The sequence below is a fragment of the Neolamprologus brichardi genome, chromosome 8, assembly GCF_056152115.1.
Source record: "Neolamprologus brichardi isolate AB-2024 chromosome 8, ASM5615211v1, whole genome shotgun sequence".
NCBI classification, from domain to species: Eukaryota; Metazoa; Chordata; class Actinopteri; order Cichliformes; family Cichlidae; genus Neolamprologus; species Neolamprologus brichardi.
In genome coordinates this window covers 24,377,087-24,391,416 of record NC_142111.1, presented here as the reverse complement: position 1 = coordinate 24,391,416, position 14,330 = coordinate 24,377,087, and the positions used below count along the sequence as shown (strand labels likewise).

General features: G+C 39.9%; 2 protein-coding genes across 3 annotated transcripts in view; one reads left to right on the top strand and one right to left on the bottom strand.

The window, feature by feature from the left end:
• The window catches only part of fmnl1b (formin-like 1b), a 38,929-nt gene extending 34,962 nt beyond the window's left edge, over positions 1-3,967 (top strand). The window contains exon 26 of one of the 2 annotated variants that reach the window (XM_087844938.1): positions 3,687-3,967. In XM_087844938.1, coding sequence (XP_087701064.1) covers positions 3,687-3,787 — 101 coding nt within the window. In that variant the 3' untranslated portion in view covers positions 3,788-3,967. Of the gene's footprint in view, positions 1-941; positions 1,076-3,686 lie in introns of those variants that run through there. The other variant, XM_087844937.1, reaches the window with a different exon arrangement.
• A 5,533-nt stretch (positions 3,968-9,500) lies between these two features.
• LOC148101807 (uncharacterized) lies at positions 9,501-10,595 on the bottom strand. The gene has a single exon (XM_087845142.1). The coding sequence runs from the start codon at positions 10,455-10,457 to the stop codon at positions 9,501-9,503; it is 957 nt and encodes a 318-aa protein (XP_087701268.1). The 5' UTR covers positions 10,458-10,595.
• Between the last annotated feature and the right edge of the window lie 3,735 nt (positions 10,596-14,330).

Here is a 14,330-nt window from a genome sequence, read left to right as displayed (position 1 = left end):
AAGTGACAGCTACGTAATTAAAGTTCAAACATTGTATCAAGTGAAGTTTAGCTGCTAGCATAGCAACACTTACACACTAATGCTCGACTGAAACTTTTTTCATGAATTAGAACTCGATTTTTTAATTTGTTTTGTTTTTTGTTTGTTTTGTCTACAAACTTTAAAGGCAGCAGCTAAATCAACATAAGCCACAAACTGTTTCTCTGCACTTGTTTATGTCGTGTTCCAACAAACACTCCCCAACCGATTGGGGAGTGCAGATTTTTCCCAACAGCAAGAACTCGTCACTGAGCGCTGACTCCAGTTCTTATGCTAAGCTAAGCTAACTATCTCCTGATTTCCAGCTCTAGTTTTGATGGATGGTCTAGTCCAGCGGTCTCCAACCTTTTTTGCGCCACGGACCGGTTTATGCCCGACAATATTTTCATGGAGCGGCCTTAAAGGTGTCGTGGATAAATACAACAAAATAAAACTAGTACCGGTACCGAAAAAAAGAAGATTTATTCATAACACACGTGAAAAGACCCAGGAAAACCGAGTAAACGATAACAAAATAACACTGAAAACCGTTAAAAACCCTGAAAACTATACATTTCACACCTGAGCCTAAACTCTCGCAGCCCGGTACCAAACGACTCACGGACCGGTACCGGTCCGAGGCCCGGGGGTTGGGGACCGCTGGTCTAGTCCATTAATTTTTTTCTGTACCTTGTGCTGTCACACACTTTTTTCACACTAATCGTCCTCAGTGTTTTTACTTTCTTATCTAAGCAGCTGTTAATCTCATTAACATTTTATCCTATTTCCTCTCCAGCAGTGCTCTTTTTTTAAATTTCTTTAGTTCAACAAACTTTCACTAAGGCTTACGTCCCTCTCCTGTGCCCTTGTTTGTCCCTCCTCTCTTCCTGTCCCTGTTGTTTTTTTTCCTCTTCTGTCTTCAGCTCTTAAATCCGTGCCCTTCACGGCTCGCTCTGCCAAACGCTCCTCTCGTCTCTTCTGCGACTCTGTCTTCAGTGAAGAGGTGATGTTTTCAAATCCACTCCTGCTGATCATGACACTGTCATTGTGTTTATAACCAGGAAGAGATGGTGGATACAGAGTGTGGAGGGCACTTATAATCCTTTGAGCCCAGCTTCTGTTTCTGCTCCAGTCATGAGACAAACAGTGAATACAATAATAAACACAAAAATATTAGAAACACATTATATTGCACTAAAACTGCTCTGCCTTCCCAATGTAACTGTATCCCAGACAGTCTGCCCTTGAAGCAATATTTTGGGTGCTGTTTATTGGATTTATGCCTCGTGACTGAGTTCTCTCCAGAGGTTTTCTGACACACTTTAAATGGCTTTCAAAGAGAAGGAGAGCAGCTCCAACTAAAACACAAGAATATACTGCAGATAGCTCGTCTTGGATTTAAAGGTTAAAGGAGATCTATTATGTTTTCCTTGTTTACAGTCATAAAAGTACTGTTAGAGTGCTTGGATAATAAAGATATATTCAATATATTAAAGGGCACTGAAGGAAAGGACATTTAGCACTGTTTTCTGGTTTCAGAGCCACACAACGTCCAGCTGTGTGGAGTTTGTTGAGTTGTAGTTAATAAGCTGATGCAGGCCCGCAGCACAAAAGACTTAATCTCAAGAATTTCACAGGCTTGTTAAATAACATCATTTAATGTCTTAGAGGCTGAATTTAAATTGCACAAACAACAGTAATGGAGATATACGCTAATTCTTAGACTGATAACAGTGATTTTTAAACTAATTTACTCACCCAAAAACTGTCAAAGCTCTTCCCTTTTTATTTCAATCTGTGGTGCAGGACGTACGACATCTCTGTACTACGCTATGCTGTCCAAACGTATACTTCTATTAGTCGTTTAAAAAGTGTTGGAAGGTTCATGGTGGTCAGTGTATGTATCAGTCATCATCAGTGTTGGGGAGTAACGGAATACATGTACTGCCGTTACGTATTTAAAATACAAAATATGAGTAACTGTATTCCGTTACAGTTACCGTTTAAAAAGGTGGTATTTAGAATACAGTTACTTTGTTGAAATAAATGGATTACACGGCGGTACTTCCCTGTTTCATATTGTGGCGGGTCAGGACTGTTTGGGTTTTGTTTGACAGCTACGTTCTGTTGTTCCAGGCAGCGTTACGGTTGCCATGGTTACAGGGTGACGCTCTCTCTCTGCGTGTTTCCTGGGTGAGAGAGCGCCTGTTGTTGTTGTGCTAAGCTAATAGGCAGAATGCTACAGGTATAGCTCTAAAGAATGTAGCATCATGGGCAGTGTAGTCCGTGCTGCAGGGAGAATGGACTGCCATACCCGTTATGTGTCTGTGAGCGAGGGAGGGAGAAAAAGGAAAAGTACGAGCTGTCATCGAGCAGAAACGGGAGCTGGAAGCATGTAAATATAATAATAACCACTGCAGCCAAGAAGAGAGCCTGACGAGCCCAGTTGTAAGTAAGCTATTAAGACTCGACTGTACACCGTGTTCGTGTTTTCCTCCAAAAACAATAAGTTCCGTTGGAGCAGCCTTTCAACGCCTCTCTCTGTCTCTGCTAGCAAAGTTGACCCAGACAACAAAGTAAAGCTAGTTTTCGGCTACGAGCCGACACAGAACCCACCGTATTAGCCAGAGGTCCCTTTACTACGGTTCGGAGCCGCGGACCTTCAGTAACAGTAATAAATCACAGCAATAGTACATTCATGTAGTTGTAAACAGCATGATAATATATTAAGTAATTCAAAGTATTCAGAATACGTTACTCTCATTGAGTAACGTAAAGGAATATGTTACAGAATACATTTTGGGGCATGTATTCTGTAATCTGTAATGGAATACATTTTAAAAGTAACCTTCCCAACACTGGTCATCACAAGCACAGCCTGCTCTGAACACTTCATTCACAATTACAGTTTTTTCTATGCAGTACCCACAAAAACATTCTGTGTAGCCAATCAGAAAAGAGAAAGCTTAAACGATGGAGGGGCTGAAGTATATCTTTAGATGAGCTGCTCACAGTACATTCATATAATTCTCTACAATGATTATTATGAGCTGTGAATGCTGTAAAGTTACTCCTGTAACGTCCAAGAACAAAAACACGAAGTTGGAAATCAGCATAAAAGATTCTTTTTAAGATTGATCGTACACCACGTCACACCTGTGAAGAGACGAAGGTGAGAAAGACACACAAAAAGGTTTAAAGGTGTTTTTTTTTTTTTTTTTAAAGCAGCGAAACACAACAATGATTACCACAAAGCAGCGTCACACACCCATAAAGATGTGCAAAATACCACAAAGATATGAAAATCAACTGAGAGACAAAAAGTGAAATGCAAAAGAACACGCTGGTGCCGTCTGTGGGTCTTTTAAAAGCTTATGCTGAGGGGCTCATTGTCCCACACTCTATCCGTGTCTGACACAGATTCTAATTAAGATTTTATAAGAGCCAAGATGGCTTGGCAGTGACTCTTTCATACCAGACGTCTTCGCATTTTCCCGTATATTTGTTTTTGTGTTGTTGTTTTTTTATGGCCAATTTGATGAGTAGAAATATGTATTTTATGGCTCAGTAAATAAAGCCCAACAGGCCTTTAGTTTGACATATGTCAGCGGGCTGTTCTGAAGCCTCTTGTCTCACGTGGATTATTCGTGTTTGTTCTCTTTCGTCAGATCTGAGAAATCAGCCGTACAGACGGGGGGACGCCGGCCGACGCAGCGCCAAGTGGAAACCAGGGCAACAGCTGCAGGTATCCTCAGACATCTCCCTCTGAAACGCAACAACGCGGACTGGGCTCGTCATCGTGGCTTTACAAGCACAACGTATTTGACTCGCTATGGTGACAGTCTTATCACTCTCGAGCATGTGGACGAATGCAGGGGTGGAAATGCATGCAAGAAGATCCCTAAAGAGACAAAAACATAAGCTAATGCACACACACACACACACACACACACACACACACACACACACACACACACACACGCACATTTCTGCTGCATTAGAGCGCCTCTCTGGATAAACTTCAAACTGACTGTAGAAATGTTCTGTGATTTGAGTGATTAAATGTTAAAGAGGGCGAATTATTAGCTGTGCTCAGCGCTAATGACACTGGATGCCATCCGAGGTAATCAAGACAATTACATGGAAGAACAAGCCACTCAGCTGAGAGGTAACACGAGCGCTTCATTACAGCCTCACCAGAAAATTCATCTTCAAAGGCAAAAAACTGACTCGTGGATCATTTTGATATTTTTTTATTAGTTTTAGTTTAAACAGAGTTTTAATCACAGCGTCCCATCACTCTTTCCGTGTCTGCAGTAGGTCTCAAAAATTATGGGAAAGATTTATAATATATTTAATTTATTTTTATTACTGTGTAAGTACAAAAACAGCAAGCTTCTACTTTGCTTCTGCATTTCAACAAATAAAACATTTTATACTGTTCTGGGGTTTTTGTCTGTTTTATTCTGTTTAGTTTTTTTATTTGTGTCTATCCTAAAACTCAAACTTTTGTATGCTTACATTTCATACATTCGATACATTTCATTACAGTAGATGTCTTTCTAAAAGTGCTCCAAGTTTAAGGATATATTTCTTCATCTTCAACGCCATGAGCTTGTACAGTACAGCACAACTACCTCGACTCTACTCCCTCAGAGGTTGACAATAAATGGACACACATGCTGGAGTTGCAAGCAGTTGCTGTACCAGCAGAGGGAGATATTTTATTTCAAGCAAACGTGAAAATCATCATGTTTAAAGATGTTTAGAGTCATTACTAACACTGGGGTTGAAGGAGCCTGAATTAGAGACTTCATACCTTCCTTGGTCACTAACGAGTTCTTAACTTTAAATATATATAATATAAAAATATATCAATGTGTGTCCATTTCACCCAACGGAGAGGCAAAGTGTAACATCCCATCATGTTACACACTTTGTTGTGATTGGGTTGACAAGTGTCATCTTTTCAATCGGTTTGACCCTGGATACTGTGGCTGCTGTGCTTGGCTGCCTGGTATAAACACACCTTAAAACACATGATTCATGCGTTTGTGAGGAAATAGCATCTTACTAATCTTGAAGGGCTTCATTAAGCCTTTAAAGAGCTTCAAAGTGCCTGTTGCTCTACATTATAGGACTCTGTAAAGCTGGGTTATCTTAATATTCATCAGGTTTCTTTTCAGCACAACCAACGATTAAAATAAAATGGTTAGAGAAAAAGGTTATTCATATCTGTCACAGATGTTGCTGTATGTTATATATTATTATGTACAGCAACTCCTTAAGTTAACCTTCTCAACATGTCCTGAAGTTCTCCAGAGGCCTGGTAATGAACCAATGATGTGATTCAGGTGTGTTGACCCAGGGTGAGATCTAAAACCTGCAGGGACACCGGCCCTCGCGGACTGGGATTGGGGACCCCTGCTCTAAACCATCTGTGTTTATTAGACCACAGAGTGCTTAAGGAAATCCTTCCATTAGGTATTGCTTTGATCTAAAATACAACCAAAGTTTTACTATTAATGGCAAGGTGGCAGTAATTAAACCATTACTTAAAAATGTAACCCCCCTGACCGTGGCTCAGGGGGGTTGGGAAGCGTATCTGTAACCAGAAGGTCGCCGATTCGATCCCCGGGCTCTCTGTCCTGGTCGTTGTGTCCTTGGGCAAGACTCTTCACCTACCGCCTACTGGTGTTGGCCAGAGGGGCCGATGGTGCGATATGGCAGCCTCGCTTCTGTCAGTCTGCCCCAGGGCAGCTGTGGCTACAACTGTAGCTGCCTCCACCAGTGTGTGAATGTGAGAGTGAATGTATTGGTATTGTAGTATTTGTATATAGCGCTTTGTGGTATTGTAAAGCGCTATATAAATCCAATCCATTATTATTATTATTATTATTATTATTATTATTATTATTATTAAAAAACCATCCGATCACCCAGCTGTGTTAAGTAATTATAGGCCAGTCTCCAACCTTCCTTTTATTTTCAAAAATACTGACACTCTTCTTTAACTGCTGTACAAGCACTTTAGCATTAACAGTTACATACTAACATATTATATTCGTTACATATTTACAGTTTAGTTAATATTCTTTGACATTTTGCAACAATACACACACTTTGTACAAAAAATTAAATATTTGCACAAAAATACGGTGTACCCAACATATTTGTTCATTTGAAGAATGTTGATTAAATAATGGCAACATGTTGGCATTTTTACTAAGCTCACTTCACACTTTCGTTGCCTAATTGTAAAATTTACTCTTGCCTTTAGCCACAGCAATCTCAGTTTCTCACGTGGCTTTGTCCACCTCTACCTAATAACTCAGCGTACACATATACTGGTGACTACTTCCAGCAGGATAACATGAGTTATCACAAAGCTCACTTCATCCAAAACTGGTTTCATGAAGACGACTATGAGTTCATTGTGCTCAAAGGCATTTACAATCGTCAGATCTCAATCTACTATGACATTTTTGGAATGTGCTGGATGGGCAACCTGCACATTTCGAATATTTGTTTAAAGCTTGAAGCTGAGTAAGTCAAGAATGTTTCTGGGGAATTTTGGATCAGTGCCATGAGAAATAAAGTTAGTTTTTTTAGGGGTAAAAACAACAATAGAAAACTGAAACATTACAACACAAATAAATCACAAAAACACAATAAACTCAAAATGCTGGGTCAACTGATCCAGAACCATGGCAACTGCACAGTAGACTAGTTCTTTCAGAACTGCTGTGATGGTTATTTTGTGTCCATGTGAGATGTGGTTCCCAGCCTGTGTTGATGAATCTAAGAAAGCTGAGGTTGTGCAGATTTCACAGTTGTTGCTCCTTGTGTCTGTTCGTTTTGTAGCCAAAGATAACTGTTGTTGTGAAATCGATCAGCTGGTCGATTTCAGTGATCATAAGGATTTTCTGTGATGCTGCATTTACATCTTCTAGTATACTTCACCTAGTCTTGGTAGTCTGACCTGATGTCCTGGCTCCACCTTGTCATAGCATTTGTGTTGTACTGTGTCAGTCTCTAGTTGTGAGAGCAGTTGCTTCTTCCAGATGTTGGACCATTGAGCTACTAGTTGTTTCAATGTTAGTCTTGATGTTGGGTGTCGAAAAATCCATAGATTATCCATACATCCTCTTCACGTACCAACCTCACTAGAACTACATGTGTAGTAGAATGCCAATAATTTCCTATTCTCATTCCATGTCCACTTAAGCCTTCCTATTCCGGTAGCCCACTTTTCATCAGAGTGCCCCGGTTTCTCCACACCTGATGTGGACATTGTTAATCCAGGTGACGTCCAAGCTGGCATGGCTTCAGTTCTATATCTCTCACTCATAGGTAGGCTTTAGGCAGGGGCCTAGCCTGGAGACCTCTACTTACAAACCTTTACTGGTTACATGCCCTGGTCAGGATTTGAACCCACAGCCTATTATTCAGAAAACCCTTAGTGTGACAAATAGGTATTTACTAGCTGGGCCCACGTCCTCCTTTTAGGTTTGACAGCATTTTAGTAAGTAAAGGTGATGCTTTGACATAAATTGAGCTGCGGTTCGAGGAAGGCCTCGAAGGGGACTGGCGATGGCTCCTGGCAGATCCCCGTGTACTGAATAGAAGTGAAGAAGTTAAAGAATTGAGATCAAGGAGGGAGGGAGGGTGGGGCACGTAAACGAGAATGAACAGCTTGCAGAGCTGGGAGACCTATAGACAACTGGAAAGAGCGTGTTTGGAGGTGTGGTCCTGAAATTCTGATACATAATCTCCAATACAATCTCCCTCAGACAGCTGTTGTCGTGAATTGGCACTGTATTAAAAAATGAATTGAAAATTGAGGCGAATATTGTAAATTACATTTAGGAGGTTATTCCTCACTATGTCTTGTATTATATGCTTTATTTGCTCAGATAGTGAGTTCTTAATGTTCCCACATGCTGGGGCATATGATGCAGTGGTTAGCTGTCACCTCACAGCAACAGCTAAAAGGTTCAAGTCCACAAAAAAGGTTTTTGGTTAGAACGTGAGCGAGGAACTTTTATGTCCAAACACAAGTGTTCAGGCAGTTGGTGATTCTAAAGTGGTTCAAGTTGATAGGGAAATAATGTGGCTATAAAATGTTTCAGTGGTAGTATTGTCACAGTGGCTCAGTTTATAAAGCTGAATCAGTTCCATATTGAGGACATTTACAACCATTACAGCCAAACAGACAGAAAAATAAAATCAATGCAGCTCCCCAGTGACGTTTTTAATCCTGTTGAAACACAGCTTGATACACTTAAACTAACTTAACAAATCCTGACATGTTCTAAAAACAAATGGGTTTACCCAGCCAAAGAAAACAAACAAGCTCTGAGTTTCATGTATTATAGATCCTGTTTGACTGCTGCTATAATGTAAAAACAAAAAACTTCTTTCAACACGACTGTCAGGAGATTAAGATTTCGCTGCAGGGCGCTGCAAAATCTTAACATCTTTGTTTATAACAAAATAAAACTGCAAATGTATTTTCTTACTTTAACTGAAACCTTTCATTGAACTACCAAATAAACACATTGGTGCTCTCCATGTGGCCGGACACGTGGCAGCACTGCTGCTGACATTTTGTTCGTATTTAACAAAATAAGAAAGCAGACGTAAGTGTACACATTCGTTTTTGACTCTCGCTGAACTAACACAGCCAATCCCTCCACATGTTTGTACTCTCTGCTCCCGTTGCCTTCATATTATTATTATTATTATTATTATTATTACTTATTTTTTTGCTTTTTAAAGAAGTTATTTTAACATTACACTCAACAACACAGTAGGGTGATGTGGGCCGCGGGTTTGAGACTCCAAGCTTAGAGGCTTTAGGACAGCTTTGGTCCCCAAAACCTTCATTTTACTTCATCTATTTTATTATATATGAATCTTTTTTCGGCTGGCCTGGGAACGCCTTGGTGTTCCCCCAGATAAGCTGGAGGAGGTGGCTGGGGAGAGGGAGGTCTGGGCCTCTCTGCTTAGGCTGCTGCCCCCGCAACCCGGTCTTGGATAAAGCGGATGAAGATGGATGGATGGATGGATGGATGGAATCTTTTTTATTTAATTGTATGTTAAATATTCACTTTACTGTATAACTGCTTTAGATCCAGATCATTTATTTTTGTAATTATCTTTAATTTCTTTTATCTTTGTCATTCTGTCCACTTCAAGCTTTTTGTTAGAGTTTTTTTTGCCAGTGTAACATGCAGATTCTGAATTTAGGTATAATGTCTCATCTGTTCTCTGTAAATGAAGTAAAGCAGTATGTTGTATAAAGATGAGACAACCAACATATATTAACACAGCTGATTCTGTATGAAGAGCGTAAAAGAACTACAAAATGAGCAGTTAACAACAGAAACTAAACGAATAACAAATAAACAGCCACGTAAAACAGATGAAACCATCAAGACAACAGAACAGTTCCTGTTTCACCGACAGCAACAGTGTTTCTACAGTGAAACCAGAAGTTTCTCCACTTCCTCTCTCATCATCTGCAGCTCCACGGGGATTATCCTGCATTGGCTCGATGCTTCTTTAACACAGCGGAGAAACTCTGACTCGTCCGCCTCCATCTGACTGTCGTTCATCCTTTTCTCCATTGCGTTCACTGCAGCCAGAGTCTTTGCAGTCTGATTAGCGACGCCTTTCACAGCATCACAGGAGCCCATTTGGTCACAAATCTCTTGCACCGTTTTCAGCTCGTCCACCAGCGGTTTGATGCTTTTAATGAAATCTGCTCCAGTTTTCTGCATGGTGACTACTTCTTTCGTTAGCTTTCCGTTTCCTTTTCGAACTTTTGTTTTAGAAGGAACATCAATGACTTTTCTGACAAGATAAACTGCAGCTTTTGTAGCATGCAAAGCACCAAAACCACCACCAACAGCACCACCTGCTGCACCAACTGACCCGCCAAATATGCTACCAGTTGCACCACCAGTGACGAAGCCAACAGTAAACCATAATGAATCACTCACGATCCCATGAGCGTCTATACCCGCTGCTAGAGCTGCAACACCAACTGATCCACCAATAAACCCCGAAAATGCTCCTCCCACCACTCCCCCAAAGACACCGCCTACAAAGCCCACAGTTGCACTTGCTGCATTAACGTTGCCACAAAACTTGGCATAAGTTGCTGCACTAACTGCTCCCAAAGCACCCCATACACCACCAGTAACACCCCCAAAAACTGTACCAATAGCCCCTCCAAACACACCTAACAGAGCCTGGGCCATCTTGTCATCAAAATCCTCATGCTTTTTATCAACTAGAGCCGCTGCATGCATGAAATGCTCAGAAGCTTGCTGAAGATCATCTTTGCGTTGGCCATAGAGCCTCACAAAAGTCTCCAGACTTGTTCTAAGATTTTTACTGATGTCAGCCGAAGTGCTGAATGCGCTCCACATTTTTACGTTTCTGCTGCCGCCCCCCAAAAAACACCTGAAGAAATCTTGGTGATCAGAGTCGAGAGTTCAGGTCTTTAGAAGTTGTTGAAGATGCGTGAATCGAGGCTTGTCTTTGAAAAGGCCGAGGTTAATTTTTTTTTTCTTCCTGCAAGTCAGAAACAAAAAGATCAGAAACTTATGAGATAAACTACCATCAACTAAAAAGTTCTGTGCAGAAAAAATGCTTCAACTTGATCTTTTAGGGAAGCTAAACTTTTTGGCCTAGACTGGGGAACTCGTCATAGGGGATTTTGAATTCTGATGCTACTGTTAGCTGTTTGCCACAGCTGAGCCAAGATTCTCTAAAGAATTTCTAAATATTGTTTGCAAAAGTAGATTTAAATTAAAAGAAGAAAACTGTACACGTCATTGTTCAGCACTGTCTAAACCCAAATCTATACATTTTTAAAATGTCAAATTTTACTTCATAAACACCCAGCAGATGTGGCTGAAACGCTGATGTCATAACACTGGTAATTGATAGTAGAAATAAAACTGAAGACAAACTTTTTCTTGGTAGAAAGTCCATGTTTAGGCAGGTGTGAAGAAATGCTGTAAACAAAGAGAGCTTATAAATGATTGTTTATTGGCCCCAAATGTATTCTGCAGCAGGACAACGACCCCAAACACAGCCAAAGTCATTAAGAACTATCGTCAGTGTAAAGAAGAACAAGGAGTACTGGAAGTGATGGTTTGGCCCCCACAGACAACATCTTAACATCTCAACATCATCGAGTTTGTTTTACATTTCTCTTTTATCCATTCACTGCATTTTGTTGATCGATGAAAATAAATGATTAACACTTCCATTTTTGAAAGCACCCTTTGTTTACAGCATGTTTTCCTCACTATTGCACTGCCTGTATGTATGGACTGCTTTGTATGCTGTGCCTTCTAATAGGTCCTAGCATAAGGGAAGCACGAATATTATAAATACAACTGGTCCCGACACAGAACCCTGTGGAACCCCATAACTAACACAAGTGTGTGAATAGAACTCCCCATTTATATAAACAAACTGGAATCTAACTCTTTATATAAAATAATATAAAAATTAATATATCTAATATACATTAACAATAATATTGAAGACATTATGATTATTCATCTATGAATAGTAGAGATGATGTTCAGAGTAAAATACTTCCCACTGAATAGCGTATTTTTAATGAATGAGACTTGATCTGTGCTGCACATGAGTAGATCTCTCTGTTGACTTTTTGAAAGTGAAGTTTGCCAGTTTAACTCTGTTATTTCAGCTCTGCACAGGTAGATGGACTGGTTTATCAATGGCTTCACTTTGATACTGAAAAAATCTTAAACAGCTGAAAAATTCAAGAATGCATGCATTAAAGCACTTTCAGCAGTATGTGCAACTGCACATGCTCGCTGAGCGCCTTTTTTATTTAAGTTTCCTCTTTTTGGCCAACGCTGTTGTTAACGTCTGTTCACGAACTTCCTTTCCAGATCGTTGTTATAATTTTTTTCTTCTTCTTTTTAATTTTTATCAATCTAAAAAGGTCTGACACTGTACCACAGACAGGAGTGCAGAGGCTGTCCCTCGGATCCATAGTTCCTAAACATTACACTAATCTCACAAAGCAAACAATAACTGTGGACTCTGCAAACTATTTGGTTTAAAACGGGTTTCCTTTGACCGACGCTCTCCAAAGCGCAGGCACTTTTACTTATGTGAGGGCTGTTTTGTGTTCGTGAGCGAGAAATTAAGTTATGCAAGTGGCAATAAATCTTCAGAATTTTTTTTTCTCAGCTTGGCTTTTGACATATATAATTGCCCACAAAGCTGCTATTGGATCACTGAACAAGTTAACTTGATAGTTTTGTGTTAAATTGAGTCGACGAGCTGAAGTGACACATTTGTGTGGAAAAGAAGTGTACAAAGCATGAACGTGTTATGAATGAGGGATTAAATTTGACGTGCCGCTGACAAGGAAGCCGCAGTTTCAAGTCAGTGCTTCTGTAAGTTCATCTGTACTCACTGTCTGTCGGCTGCCCCACTTATTTCAATGAAGCTCTGACTGCTGTCGGCTCAGCGATGCCTAGAAATGCGTCGTTCACATGGAATCAGATAAAGTAACGTATGCAGAGTGTGAGGTTTGTTCAGATGAGGAAGCAGGAAATGGAAGAGTTACTAAAACAGTCCCAAATGCCTCTAGGGGAAAAATGGGGCGTGTTTCAGCATGCAAAAGTAAAAAGGGGAGAACAGTTGATTGTAAGTGACGTTTAAGCATTAAAAAAAAATAAAAGTGTAAAAGAATATAATGTTAATAAAGAGGTTTATAAGGTGTGTTTTTCAGGAACTGAGTGTCTAAAATCAGTCCAGTGGAGCCGAAGGTCCACTGGGTCCGCTGACAGCAGAGGCAGAGGATGAAGGTCAAGCTGAAGTCTGCTTTGCATAATAATTCACTTTTGCTCTTTGTGGAGCTGATTGAGTCGCGGATCATCTTAAGCCTCCAGCTCATGTCCCTGAAGGTAAACAAAGAGCTCTTTAACACTGATTAGTGTCCACTGACACTCTGATCCCAGCTTCAGTTCATTAAAAAGGCAAAACTAGTGCGCAGACACATTTTATAAATGAATACAGGTATTTGGCTGATTCACTGATCTCTGATCTTCTGCAGAAATGGAAACGCACAAGACCCAGAATTTAAGGATCAGCTGTGTAAAAGCGTCGACATACAAAAGGATCAATAAATGCATTCAATGTAAATGTTACCAGATGCTACCAAGGTTAGACTTGATGAGCAGGTGAATGCTTGAGCTTGAAATGTGTTTACAATGATTTTCAAAAATAAGAGTCGAGTTGTTTTATTTATTGATTTTTATCTCAGTTCATGTGCATTTTTTCACCTCAGGTTTTTGAACTTTTCCAAAATTATTTTGAAAAGCGTGTTAGATGGAGGAGTTGTACAGAGAGATGGCAACAGGCAGGAATGATTTCCTGTGTCGTTCATTATGTTCTATCATATATGTATACTGTTACATTGGAGGATGTTTGTATTAAAAAGGTTCATTTTTTGTCTACTCTGTGTACAATGTGAATGAGAGGAAATATCCCTCACAGTCGCCGCTGCCACTGAAGCCCCGCCCACCTGCAAAACTGTTTATTTTGGAGGATCAGCAAATCAGAAGGAAGTCGGCTTAAAGGGAGAAGAGATAACAAAGTAATGTTTTTTTTTTCCCTTTTGACAACTGGGCTGCAGCAAATAGAGACAATTTAAATGATCTTATTTCAGTGGAGTTTTAATTTCTGATTTGAAATAAATGCTGTAAAATTAAAGTTATGATTCTTCACACTTTTAATTTTTTAAATGTTTAAACATGGCTCCAAATTTGTTATGTGCCATTGTTCTCTTTTTACTACAGCTACAGCTCTATAGAGGCTGAATGATGGCAGTCCCTGTTTGTGGCCCTCTCACCATATTGAACTGGAACAGTAACAGTCTCGCCCTTTAGCTTTCTGATTACTCAGATATTACTGTGTGAGAATCATCTAAAAACGAAGCACCAAAGGCATCACCGAGGTGAAAACAGTTGCTGGTTCATTAAAACACTGCGTACAGGTAAACATTGCAAACTCAGTGTGACTTTTGGAGGTCTAAGTCATCATTGTTGATTATTCTAACCTGACAATATCAGGATATATCATTTATTTATTTATTATTGTTCTCTGAAGTATTTCAGTCAGTGTACAATAGAAATAACAATTCTAGTATGCATTGAAAACCGTTTACACTTCAAAAACCAAAGACTTCAGACTTGACTTGTACAATAAAGACTCAGAGTCGAGGTTTGGGACTCGAGTCTTGCATC

Coding starts and splice junctions, on each gene's coding strand:
- LOC148101807 (XM_087845142.1), bottom strand. CDS start 10,457: ATGTGGAGCGCATTCAGCACTTCGGCTGACATCAGTAAAAATCTTAGA.